Raw genomic sequence first — 13,577 nt, 5'->3', positions numbered from 1 at the left:
CTTCTTCGGCAACTGGATCGTGCCGGCGTGGACCGGCAGCACCGGCTGCGACACCGTCCCTCGATTTCTCGGATCGTCCATGGCTTCCTTTATCTAGAACCAACGAGACATCGCGCAGAAGCCGCGCGCTTTCGCAATCCGCGCGAAAACGACGGCACGCGGCGCGCGACACGAGCAACACGTCGGAGACTTCAACGCTCGCGCAAGCGGTGCGCACGGTGATTTCAACGCCCGATAAGGCGAGACGCGCCGCACGCGACGCTCCGATCTGGATTTTCGGCGACAAGATGGCGCGTTTGCGCTTCGATGGTTTTGCAGCAGCTGTTCTCTATTGTGCGGCAGTCCTTTCGAGCTTCTGATTTTTACGCTGTGATTCACAAAGTTTTGTCTCGCGTCAATATCGTTTACTCTTTACTTTCATTCCGGCAGTTTTCTAGGTGACATGATTGCGACTTTGCTAAATGGTTTAGGAATTTATAGAACAAAGAAACACTTTTTTATTTATATTGGTTTAGATAATTTATATTTCGCATAAAAGTTCGGGCAACGAATGCGTCGTCGATAAAAAGTTCGAGATGAAACTCGCGATTTCACCTTTACGAAATTGTTCCGAGTTTGTGCCGACGAAACGATGTCCAATTGGTAGCCTCCACAGCCGAACGGCTGACAACTGGAGCAAGCTATGGGCTTGCGAAATCCGTGACGGAGCGAAGGCCTTTCACGCGGATGTACGTCTAAGGGCGTCCGCTCCGGATGGACCAGTTTCGATGCGCTGTCCCTGAAAATTATGCAAACGAATCTGGCCAAGGCTCGCGTCGCCTTTCGCAAGACCGGCAGGCCGTGGTCGAGTGATGTATGGTTCATTGATGAAGTTAGATAGCACGTGCCGGCAGATAGGTTCGATCGGTAGCGCGTGATATATCGGCGCTGTCGTTGCGTGTCAGTGGCCCCTCGAGCCTCTTCTATTCGCAGTTTCTCTTTCGAAAACAGCAACCAAGAAAGAAGCGGGAGACTTCCTCGCTCCGTTTTAAGTAATAGACGCGTCACTCCGCCTTGACAACCACTGGCGTTACACGCTCGCCACGTGTCCGGCACCGACGGTTGTTTTCGGTATATCGGCCGATCTGACGTCGCCGGAGAAAAATGCGAGCACTGTCCGAGAGGCGGGCCGATCGGTTTCCATGCCCCTTCGAAAATCGGATCGTCGCCCCCGGCGAAACGAGCAATTTATCAGCCTGCGGTTGACGCCTATCGTGCTGCTCTCGGATTTAAACTAGCCGGCTGACTGGTCAGCCCGAAAGCAGATCCTTTCACTAATGTTTCCAAATCGTCGCCCGTCTGCCAAACGATCCCCGCGCGATCGTTATCGGGACAAAGACAGGATTAACGCGTCGCACGATTCTGATTCACGGCAACCTGCCGCCGGGCTTGCCTCGCCGCGATCATTCAATCCGACAAAAAACCCGCTCGTATATATAATTATCGCGCGGCCTCGCTGCTCTCCGATACAGATTCTTCAATGAATTCGCGATCTCGAAACTCCAGCTAGGAATTAGATCACTGGAGAAATGAGGAGCGAGCGCGGTCATCTTTTTCTTTAAACAATCTACCTTTCTGGATTGAATTGATGTTGTTCTGAGTTAGCTCCACCTGATAGATCAGATACCTAGATTTTTAGAAAGTTGATTTAGGATAATCTTCGAGAAAATTGGCGCGTTCAAGGTACACCCCCGTCCATAAGTATGGGGCACTTCCTTGATTAAGACAAGAAAGTTGTGAAATCGTTAATGAATATAATTTATGATTTTTGGATTTACTTCGGACTATATTGCAGAATATATATTTTACCAATAATGTATTTAATAGTAGTGATAACAAAATAATAGTAATAACAAAAAGGCAATTAAATTCTCTTTTCGTCGATATACCCGTCCCTTGCTCTTAAAAATTCTTTTTCCAATTTTGGCATTCTAGCGAACAAATAATAAAATCACTCAATATAACGCTACTACTAACCATCACCGAATATATATAAACATATATAATAAATATATATAAATAGAATTTTCCGATAAGAATCGTTTTATAGCATTAATTCATGTCGTATATCAATTATTCGTGAAACGCGATAAGTGTCCACACATTTCTGGACTAATGGAGATATGACATCGCTGCCTTTGAACACTGTTTAACACGTTCAAAGTGTGAAGACAATTTTGCTCGAGTTTCCGTTCAAGCGGAGCCTCGCTGCAGGGACTGACAGTGGACTTTTCATCGGTCGAAATCGGTGCGTGTGACTGGGAATGCGAAGGTTAAAAAATAAATGTACAAGAACGGCGCCCGAACAGAAAGTTCACTGTCAGTCCCCATGGACTGATGTCGCACATGGCGTGTCAAACGAAAGTAACGGAAGTAAACTAACGCGATTGTGTGTGTGTTTGATCGACAGGTCACCGCGATCCGCCAGCAGGAGCCAGGACAAGGGTGACAGAGGCGGTGTGATGAGCGGATATCTCGGTAGCATCACCCTGCCCCCGACGTTGCTGCACGACCCGAAGTATCCTCCAGCCATGCGGGAGAAGGATTCGAGCCCGAGGAAGATGCCCGGCCATATCAGCCCCAAACAGGCCAGCATCTATCCGCTGAGCGTTCGCGTGCCGGACGTGGAAGAGCTGCCGTACGACCTGAGCCACGGCCACGGCCGGGGTCTCTCGAGCCCGACGAACCAGCAGCAGCACCACCATCATCAGCAGCAGCCGCACATGAGTCCTGCGGCCCGGCCGCCGCAGCCGCACCACCAGGACGAGCTGGACTGCGAGCCGCTCGATCTTCGCGTGGATCACAAGAAGGAGAGGCTGCGGGACGAGAACCAGAACGAGATCGAGGTGCTGAACCAGAACAGCCTCGGCACCGGTCTGCCTTATCACACGGTACTGTTCCCTCAACACCACGCCGTTCATCCGCTAGTCCTGGAAGCCATGTACCGGTCCCACCACCACGGTTCACCGGTTCCGGACCTGCCCAAGATCCAGGTCAGAGCGCTGCCCACCATGGTGCCTCTGCCGCCGAACAGATTCTCCTCGACGACCTCCTCCACGTCGTCCTCGTCCTCGCAAGCCGTCGCGAGGATACCCAGCCCCTCCGCGGTTCCGCCGCCGCAGCAACAGCCGCCGCAGCAGCAGCAAAGCCACGCGAGCCAGCAACAGCAAAGCCACGCGAGTCAACAGCAGCAGCAGCAGCAACAGCAACAGCAGCAGACCGCCTCCGCTCTGCCGCCGTACTCCATCAGCGTGCAGGCCGGCTTGAAGCCGAAGGACAGATACTCGTGCAAGTTCTGCGGCAAAGTGTTCCCCAGATCGGCGAACCTGACGCGGCATCTCAGGACGCACACCGGCGAACAACCATACAAGTGCAAGTACTGCGAGAGATCGTTCAGCATCTCGAGCAACCTGCAGCGCCACGTCCGGAACATCCACAACAAAGAGAAGCCGTTCAAGTGCCCGCTATGCGAACGGTGTTTCGGCCAGCAGACCAATCTCGACCGGCACCTCAAGAAACACGACGCCGACGGGCCGACGATACTCGACGAGGTCCGCTCGAGGTACCACGGCCAGCTGCCCAGGGCGGACGAGTCCTACTTCGAGGAGATCCGCAGCTTCATGGGCAAGATCACCTCGCAGAGGCAGGGGATGCCTTACTTCCCGGGGCTGCTCGGTCACGGGGCCGACGACTTTAGAAGCGACAAGCAGCAGCTTCAAATGGAGGAGAAGCGAGGCGACTCCTCGTACTTCAGCGACAGGGACAATCTGAGCTCGAGGTCGAGCAGTACCGCAAGCAGGCCCGAGAGCGTCCAAGAAGAGCAGAGGGAAGTCAGTTCGCCGCCGTTGTCGCCCGGGAACAACACCTGAGCCGAGCCACCCGATCGTTTCGGGTTCGATTAGTCGATGAGGCCCTCTCTTTCTCTCTGACGGGAAGTCCGGGTCGCCGGGTCCTAGGATTAGTGTTAGGAAAAGTCTTTCAGAACGAGGAAACTGTGGCAACAGACTATTTGGCCGGCCGTCGAGTCTCCCGGGCTCGTCGTCGACCGGAAGAACCGTCGTGGACGTCGGTTCCGCGTGCCTGAAGCGTCCTCCGGCTCCGGCATGGAGGCGCGTTTAGTTTAAGTAGACGATAAAGTCGACCTAAGCACCAATCTTTCGCGGCCCTGGCTCGATAACTGTCGCAGAAGCGTGCGGGACAAGGTGGAATTCTCCGGACCGCTGGGAAGACATTCGTTGTACAAAGTAATTGGAATATGGAATGAATCTTCCGAACAACTCGGCGCCAATTGGGATCCGATGGGAATAGTTTCCTTATACCGTAAATTTTCTCAAAATGTTCCTCAGCTTCTAAACGAAAATAGATCATTTCGGAAGAGGAGAGACGCGATTATTCGAGCCTCGCGGCTCGTTTTTACGGTCTTCGATTGTCAGAAACTATAAAAAACGAGCAATTTTTGCTTATCAAAGCTGACGGAAAATTCCGAGAGGATTTACAGTATTTTAGAAATTCGCGAGTGAAATAGAATATAAAAGACAAAGGCCCCGATTCGAAGGTATCTGTCAGGCAGTTATCAAGACACCGCCGCAATTACTCGTAGCCCTTTGTTCGTTCGCGGAGCATAACAGATAGATCGGCCGGAAACGATTCGACTTTCGAGAGCGTCTAATGGTTCCCCGAACGGCTTCGATCTCGAGTTAATTCCTGCCGGTAAGAAAACGACACTTCTCGGCTTTACGATCTAGAAAGTGAATTTCAGCCGGGTGGAAATAAAACAGAAATCGCCAGGCGGATCCGCGCCATTTCCTCGGGGAACCCTGGGCGATTCGACGGCTCCGGGCACGAGCCATTAAACTTCCAGAGAAAATCGAGGGATCGGGGATCGAAAAAGGGAGACGAGCCTCTCGATGTTTCCGCGTGAAAGTCGACCGCGGCCCGTTGGAATTCGACACGGCCGAACCGTAATATATATGTATATGTATCGAGAAGGAGAAGCGGATTTCGTGGGAAAGCCGACGCGCGCCGCGCCGCGCCGCTCTGATCTACGCGGACATGGAAAACCGGCGCGCTTCCTGCCGACGATGATCAGCGAAAAGGAACAAACGAACCTCGGCGATCCCACACGCGCGCGGACGACGCTCTCCTACCCGCGGCCCGTTTCCCGCGGCCGGTCCCAGAAAACTATACCCGGGGCGAAAACGATCTAATCGCCTTCCGTTCTTGACTCTCTCGCGTCTCCGCCGGCGGATTCGCCGGCGCTTTCTAACCGATGGCCGATAGGTGCCTCGACCTTGGCGGCGACGCCGCGATCGATTATGCGAGATCCGGATCGAGCGCCGGACCGTCGCCGTCGGAACGGACGCCTCGACGCCTGTTCCGAGGAGGAGCTGCCAACGGAACGGTCGCTGCATCGGCTCCCGGCGCGATATTAGGTGGCAATTTATCGGTACTTTCTACCATGCACCGCCGCGACGTTCACCGCAAGTAGCGCAGGTGTGGAGGCTGCGCTCGCGCCGAGCGGATCCTCTTGACCTTGGTAAACGCGAGCGAGCGAGCGAGCGAAGGAGCGAGCGGCCGGAAACGCGGTCGAAGAAAGGTGTTGTTGCTTGCGCGCGGCCGAGACCGTCTTCGTTTTTCGAAGGGTGTGCGCACCGGCTGGCCAGGAAAATCGGATGAGCGATGATAGTCCCGGGAGTTCAGTGACGCGTGAGAAACGATTTGCGCTTTCTAGCTTGGAATGCCGGCGTTCCTCTAAATTACAGGAGACGCCGGTTTCGCGGTGCCCGGGCCCGCGTCCCTGATCGAGCACGCCCGAGATCGATCGGGGCCCGGCCGATATTTTTCGGTTTCCTTGTTTCTGACGCGCTGGGGTCGCGAGCGATTCGCGGTGAACGGCGGCCTCCTCGAAATCCATTTTAAGACCGATCGATTTCGAAAGGGAGATCGATGCAAGATCGATCGTGAACGCGAGGTGTGACTAAGCTTCGGGGCTTCGATCTCTCTCTCTCTCTCTCTCTCTCTCTGTCTTACACTCTGGCTCTCTTTATCCCTCTTTCTCTCTCTTTCTCTCTTTCTCTCTTTCCTCTGGGCGCAACGGTGAGGTCGAGAGAGGATGGCCAGGCCCTGTTTTTCTTGCTTCACGCATACGATCCCGTCCGACGATGGCCTCGGACCTCTCTTGCGTTACACTTCTGCCACGCCCCGATCGGACGGGCAAGCTCATCGCGAAAGTGAAACGCAATAAAGGAGCCACGCCGAGGCGAGAGAGCGATCTCGACAACCATGAAACGCTTAACAGAGAGATACGCCGCGGGAGAAGGAAAGATCGGACGTGTCCGCGACCGAGACGGAGAGAACAACGGCCGCGGGGGGGAACGGGGACACCGGCGAGTCGACCGATCCGAGACCTCGGAGCTTGGAAATCGGCTCCCCCGACCTCCTACGATCGCCAATTAGAGTTCCGGATTTTTTTACAAACGCGCCGTCAGCGCGAGCTTCGCGTCGGCTGCGCTGGCTCGCGACAGCCGTCCGCTACAGGCGATGGTAACACTAAATCTAGCATTTCGTTTTTTTTTTTTTTTAAATGACCGCTCTTACATCCTTCATTCTCATAATGTCGTATTACGAAGCCGTATCTTAAAAAACGATTGAATATATTCATTTGTTTAAGCTCACGTTATAATCACGACGGCGAGAAGTCTAAATAAATTCAGTATTGTCGTTCTCACAAAAGCAACAGTCGTTTGTCACTTCCAGAGCTTGGAAGGTTTAGTATGTTCATTAACACTAAATCTATCGAGCCGATTAAAATGAGTCGTTTCATATATTTGGTATAAAGAATGACTGAAGTAGACATTTCAATCAAAATAGCGAATGGTCTAAATAAACACAGTCTTTTCCGTAAATACAGTTTTTCCTTATAAAAAAAGACACAGTTAGGTCTCGGTTGGTTCAGTGTTAAACCAACATACTTGAAGTCACGCTCTTCGAAATTTAGTGCTTCCGTCGTCGTCAAGGATCGCGATCGAACTTTGTTCCTCAATTTCTGTCGAACGTGTATCAATAGCGCCATCCTCGCTTTCCCGATTGTTCTAGCTAGCATGAACCTTTTACATTCGCTAATATAATTAAACCGATCCCTGCGAAGTCCTTGCACCGCATTCGAAATCAGAAAATCGACTTCTTGCTTCGAACCGATTCCGCTGCAATGGACGCTTCTCATCTCTCTCTCTCTTCTTTCTCTCTTTTTTCTCTCCCTCTTTCTTCATTTCTTCACCTAGAAGATTCTCTTTGCGAAATCTCGAGGGGAATCGGCAGGAATGCTCAAGAACGTTTACAGAATCGTCGCCGCGACGTCGAGCGTGTCGATACGATAACGATCGGCGTTGACGCACAATCGCCGCCGGTTTCCACGGCCCGGGATCCTCGTCTCGGCCAGTCGTTCCTCTCGCCAAGGAAAAGGAAAAAACCGGTGGAGCCGCGAAATTTCTCGGGAGGGAGGGACGAGGAGGGGCGAGCAGCTTATCCCGCGAAATCGCGCGTTCTCACGTCCGCGCGCGCTGCGCGTTTTTCGATCTCATCTCGTTCCAGTTTACACGCGTGATTTCACTGGTCGCCGGCTCGTGGACTGGCCGGGTCGATTCGAATTGCGACAGCCTGCTAGAACGAGAAAAGAAAGCGAACGCGCGGAGACGGGACGGGCACAGAAAACGGCCCCCGTCGACGATCGTTCGCCGGAAACGCTGCTCCTCTGCGGGAGCTGCGGTGCTGCGAGAGTAATCGTCGAACGGCATCATTCGGAAAAGACGCGTTGCAAACGGGCCGTCGGCGTCGTTCTTTCTGCGCATTTTCATTGCAGATTTCTTGGCAGACTTTTTAGCAGACTTTTCTTTTAGAGATAATGACACGCAAGATCTCTGGACTACGAATATACAAAATTAGTATCGGAAACCGTGCCATTAAATGAAAACACAGCGGTATACTTTCGATGCAATTACGGCTAGACCGCGGATTTGATGGATTTATAATAAAAATGAATAGATCAAATGCAAAATAACAAAAACATTCATACAATTTGAAAATATTTGTATCCAATAATATTATTAGCCAAATAAATAATATTATTAGCCAACTGGTCAGAGTGATTAAGAAAAGAAATAAATGTCTATGTAGTTTCTGTATCATTTAATTAATGAAGACAATGTTTATTTTGCATAAAAATCCGCGGTCTAATCGTGACTTTATTTTAAAGAACGTGCGAGGCACGTGTTTTCTGTACGACCAATATAATCGAAGTACAGACCCAGGCTAAAGTTACAAAGCGACGTTCTCTTTAGAATACAAATCTGTCTGATGAATCCATCAATTAGGATAGAAAATCGATGTTAGAACAGCGCTCGCTAGAAAAGCGTACAAGATTTTCATATAATTTGCACAGAAATCTCAGACCCGTTGCAACACGGAACAAGTCCGTTCGACAGCTGCAATCAGAGTCCCAGAACGTAAGCTGGTTCGAATCGTCCTCGGCACCCCAGGCTCGCTCCACGGGTCGTCTACCATTTCCGAGCAGAAATCGGATCGTTTCTCTGCTTCGCTGTCCCGCTCGTTTGAACGCGAACTAGAGTGTAATCCTAACATAACGTAATTCGTAAAGTAATTCGAATCGAGGCTCAATTTAGTTAGTCGATGTCGCGCGAAGATAGTTCCATGCGTGTGATAGTTCCACACAGTTTCCTTGGGGAAGAAAAGGAAAGAGGGTGAACTGCGAGAGACCGCGAATCATTGACTTAGCCGACGCGTTCACGCGAAATGCAGCCGATTCCGCGAGCGATCGTGCGATCTTCATTGAAGAAAGTCCTTTGCGAGGCCGTCCTGCGTTGTCAGACGCGAAGCGGAATGGACACTGTGCGACAGACGATCGAGAGAAGAGAGCGTTCTGCCGCGAGAAGCAACGGTTCCAGCGAACGATATCGGATAAGGAAAAACATTGCACCGAGTGTGCGTGTGGTCTGGCTGCTCTCGATTTTCAAAGAAGCCAAGGCAGTGCTAATGTTCCATCTAGATCTCGCGTTCCTAAAAATCGATTAGGTCGGATCATAAACAACTTGCAGCTAGGTAGAATCTATTGTTCGTGTCTGGGTCACCGGATTGTCCCGTGAGGCACCGGGACAATCGAGTTTTTCCTTCCATTAAAAAGGTTAAAAAGGTTAAATAGGTTATCCATTAACGGTTCAATATAAATAAAAAGAAAAATAAACAAAAAAGACAAATCAAAAGGATAACGGAAGCTAGACGGTAGCTTTTTTTCTGATGAAAAAACGGTAGCTACTTATGACTCGAGAGTCATTTATGGCCTTCATTTGCGACCTCCGAAGATCACAATAGCTTCCACAAAGCGACCAAGTAAATACCGCGGGGAACGAAATAATTTGTTTCGCTCCGAGCGTAGGAAAATTAACACTAAACCTACCGCGGTCAGAGTGACCGCTTTCTTATCTTGCAATTCTGCAAAGTTCCGAGACTCTTTCGTGGAAAGCGCTTGAATAAGTTCTATTATTGGAGCAAGTTTTATAATAAAAACTTTACAAATTCTAAATAAATTCGGTGTTCTCACTTTTATGGAGCAGTACACGTCAGTTAGTATTACTGCTCGGTAGGTTTAGTGTTGAACATAGGAAAACGTCCACTGCACAGCGTCCGTTCCGAGGTAGCGTCGCGCGTCCGACGCCCCCGACCCCCTGCGAATTGATAGTCAGCCGCGTGCGAGATGTACCAAGCGCGAATTGCGGAGAATATCTTTTAATTTTGATATACAGTATATACGGATATATGTATACAAATGGATCTATATAGATATAATATATATACATATATATATATACACAGAATTATGTAAATTTTACCAATCAAGATTGTGATTTGACCGAGGTTACCGAGTTATACGTATTTACTGTTTAGCCACGAACGCGACGCGGCGCGCCGTGGGCCGACAAAGCTGTCCGAGCGCTCGTTACCTTTCCGAACCGCTAGATCGTAAGTTAGATCGTGCGACCGGGATCCACGAGCTCGCTGCCGGCAGGGCCGTTCGGCACGATAGTCAATGTAATCCTCTTCTTTCAGCCGATCGCCCTGAAATTAACACGTTCGGGAGCTTCCGTAGGGATCCGAAGCTCGGGAATGACTTTGGGACCTGTCCCGAACGTGTTAACGGCCGCGAGAGGTTTCCGTCGGGCCAGAAATCGGTCCCCGATAAACGGGGACGATGGATCGTCCGCCGTGGATCCTCGGCCTTTAGATCGCCTACGTTGGATCGTCCATCGTGGATCGGGCACGCTTCGGGCCGTCCTAAAAGCTCCCGTCCGCTTCGCGAAGATCGAAATCCCACACGAAGTCGAGCTTTCAGGACGAGCCGATGCAACGTCTATCGAACGATCGATCGTTCCATTATCGATCGATTCCTACCTTTCGCGCCCAACAAACGCTGTTTAGCCCCGCATCCGGGCGTCCCGTAGCATAGTGGTGAGTGTATATATGTTCATATGTAATATTCGAATAAAGAAAACTATATATACATATATACTTACATATATGTATAGATCTATGTATATGTATAGGATGTATGTATATGTATAAATATATGTACACGCAACGTACACGTAGAAGATACATTTCAAAGGAACTTTCGTCTCGTGCTTGCGTTTACTTTCTCCGCCCCCTTCCACGCACCTCGCCCGAGAGCCTTTCATTAAACTCCCCCATTTATGCGTCGCCCCGTTTCAGCTCCAACGTCCTCTGCGTTTCCTGCACTCGATTTGCTTCTTTCGGTACGTTCGATTTCATCCGGAGGAAAGCATCCACGAACTGTCCAACGGAGAGGAGACGCGTTGCTAGTACGTAAAAGCGAACGCGCGCCAAATTACGATCTATTTTCCACGCTTGAAAGAACACTCGCCTTTTCGACTGCCGGCGATCAACCCTGTGTTCTACATTTAACCCTCAAAGTTTAGACCGCTCGCTGTTTAGACCGTTTAGGCTTTATATTTAGACAGAATTGTTTTAGGGAAAATAAAAGACTGATATATCATCGAACACGATCAAATATGTCCACCTGCTGTGAGATCGCAATCATTTACTGGGATCACGTCGTATTCGGATGACAAAGCAGCAACAGCGTCAGGATTGTAATATTTGTAATACAAATATTATTTATTAAAATATTATTTATTAAAATTAAACAATATTTGTAATACAAATATTACAAAATAGACAATTATTAGAAATCTACCCCGCGAAAGTGCTCGAGGGTTGTAACACAACTGCAGAGGTCAGCATCAATTAGGCGAATATTACGCGGTCCATTTACAGTAAATTTTTATCCTAATTTTTCTTCAGCTTTTAACACTAGATTTACGGAACCCGTCAAAATGACGGGTCACTAATTTTTTAATTTACGATTACTCATATCGTGAAGATATAGTTATGAGTTATTTATTCAATTTATACGTTACTTACGGCAAATGTTACAATAACACTTATTAAAAATCAGAATGAATGTCTTATTGTTACTTTTATATAAACTAATATGAAACAGCTGTTTTTTTGCGCTCCGTAAATCTAGTGTCAAACAAAAATTGACAATCTTGGAAGAGGAGATACGATTATTCGAGCCTCGCGGCTCATTTTTTTATAGTTGCCGATTGTCCTCTTCCCAAACTATCCATTTTTGTTTACAAACTGAAAGAAAATTGGGGAGAATTTACTATATTTACTTACATAGTATCGTTTTGGAGGACCATAGACGCCATCTTGCAGAGCGTGAAGGAAAATTATATTAAGGAAAGTACATACACTCATACACGAAAGTATTCCAACACTGGTATAACTTTCTGATTTTTACACCATACAGTTAAATATATATTCTAATTTTACAAATTTCTTCAGATACATCAACGAATTGAGACGATAAATTATATTTACGCGTGTATTATACACGACTGTTCATCCCCATAAAGTGGATTCGGTCATACAAGTTGCAACAAAAAAATATATATAAACAAATTTACAAGGCCTTCGAATATTTATGTGGCGTAAAATTTCGATGCTATTTTACACTTTTTAATTATGCAGGCAACGTTCTATACCAAATCGAAAGTTTTCTATTTTTTTTAACATCTATATACTCTACTTTAATATACCGTAAAGGATTTTTTCCCTTGAATATATATATTAGGTCTACCGGAAAGTTCTGTCCGTTTTTTAATTGAAATATAACACAATTTTCATACATTTAATAATATTTATCGTAGAACATACTTTCCATCGTTACTTATGACTTCTTGCCAGCGTGATGGCAACTTGTAAATGCCATTTTTTAAAAATGATTTATTTTTAGAGGCGAAGAACTCAACTAGTGCTTGCTTGACATCAGCTTCAGTTTTGAATTTTTTTTCCTGTAAAAAGTTTTGCAAAGAGAGAAACAAGTGACAATCGGAGAGTGCTAGGTCTGGGGAGTATGGTGCATGTGACAGAATTTCCCAGCCTAGCTCTGCGATTTTCTGACGAGTCGCCAAAACAGCACGTGGTCTGGCATTATCATCGGTAGCCGTGTTTTCACGATCGCGTCTCACTTAATAATGACATGAGACATCTTTGTTTCAGTTTATTTAGGAGAGTACATGTGTGTAAATGCAATGATAAAGAGAGATAGTCATACATGTCTCAAATCAACATGTGCATATGGATTGAAACTTGAAGTGACACTATCGGACAGAACTTTCCGGTAGACCTAATAGATATATATATATATATATATTACCTATATATATACTACCTATATATATATATATATATTTAAATTCATGGCGCAGAAGTCAAAGTTATACTAGCGTTCGAATACTTTCGTGTACCAGTGTGTACATTAGCATCGTTGGAGGGCAAGCTATGCAATTAATGCGACGCATTGCCGAACGCATGACATCGCGCGAAGATCGCTAACGTAACGATTACGTATCCGCGTCCGAATTAGAATCAATAATAAAAGCCGCGGTTCGTTCCAACGCGTGTCATCCTCTACTACGAATCGGCGTGGCTCGCGAAACTGGACGGGCCGGGTCGCTCGAAGGATGACCCCGGTTCCAGAATATCATCGCGGTCGTCCGTTAGGAAATGGAGCGGCAATTAACGCGAGAAACTAGCCAGTCGAGGGTCATCGGTGTGTGAGAACCGGAACACGAAGCCCGTGGACGTGACCGCGAGGACAGCGGCGACGAATTGCCCGCGGAACCTGCACGACGATCTCGATTAAATCGTAATTCCGCCGCAGTTCGTCGCAATAACACGGTCTTTTTTCTTCCGCCGCCTGCTGATCGCGTCGATCATAAATCATCGACGGATGAAACTTTTTGCCCCGTTCCCGATCGACGTCCGCGTTCTCTCTCTCTCTCTTTCTCTCTCTCTTATTCTTTCTGGTCGCGATCGATCGGCCGGTACGGGATCGGTACGATGTCCTTTGCCGCAGTGACGGAACACGTTATTTTCGA

The 13,577-nt window shown here is 48.3% G+C and overlaps 1 protein-coding gene across 1 annotated transcript in view; it reads left to right on the top strand.

Annotated features, from left to right (window-relative positions):
- LOC117218722 (uncharacterized) overlaps positions 1-10,717 on the top strand; it is a 37,187-nt gene extending 26,470 nt beyond the window's left edge. The window contains exon 2 of the mRNA XM_033467289.2: positions 2,450-10,717. Coding sequence (XP_033323180.1) covers positions 2,502-3,908 — 1,407 coding nt within the window. The 5' untranslated portion in view covers positions 2,450-2,501 and the 3' untranslated portion in view covers positions 3,909-10,717. The remainder of the gene's footprint in view (positions 1-2,449) is intronic.
- The last annotated feature ends 2,860 nt before the right edge of the window (positions 10,718-13,577 follow it).

The sequence above is a fragment of the Megalopta genalis genome, chromosome 1 (genome assembly GCF_051020955.1).
Source record: "Megalopta genalis isolate 19385.01 chromosome 1, iyMegGena1_principal, whole genome shotgun sequence".
Classification (NCBI taxonomy): Eukaryota; Metazoa; Arthropoda; class Insecta; order Hymenoptera; family Halictidae; genus Megalopta; species Megalopta genalis.
The sequence above is the reverse complement of the archived record's forward strand: the minus strand, read 5'-3'. Positions and strand labels throughout refer to the sequence as shown.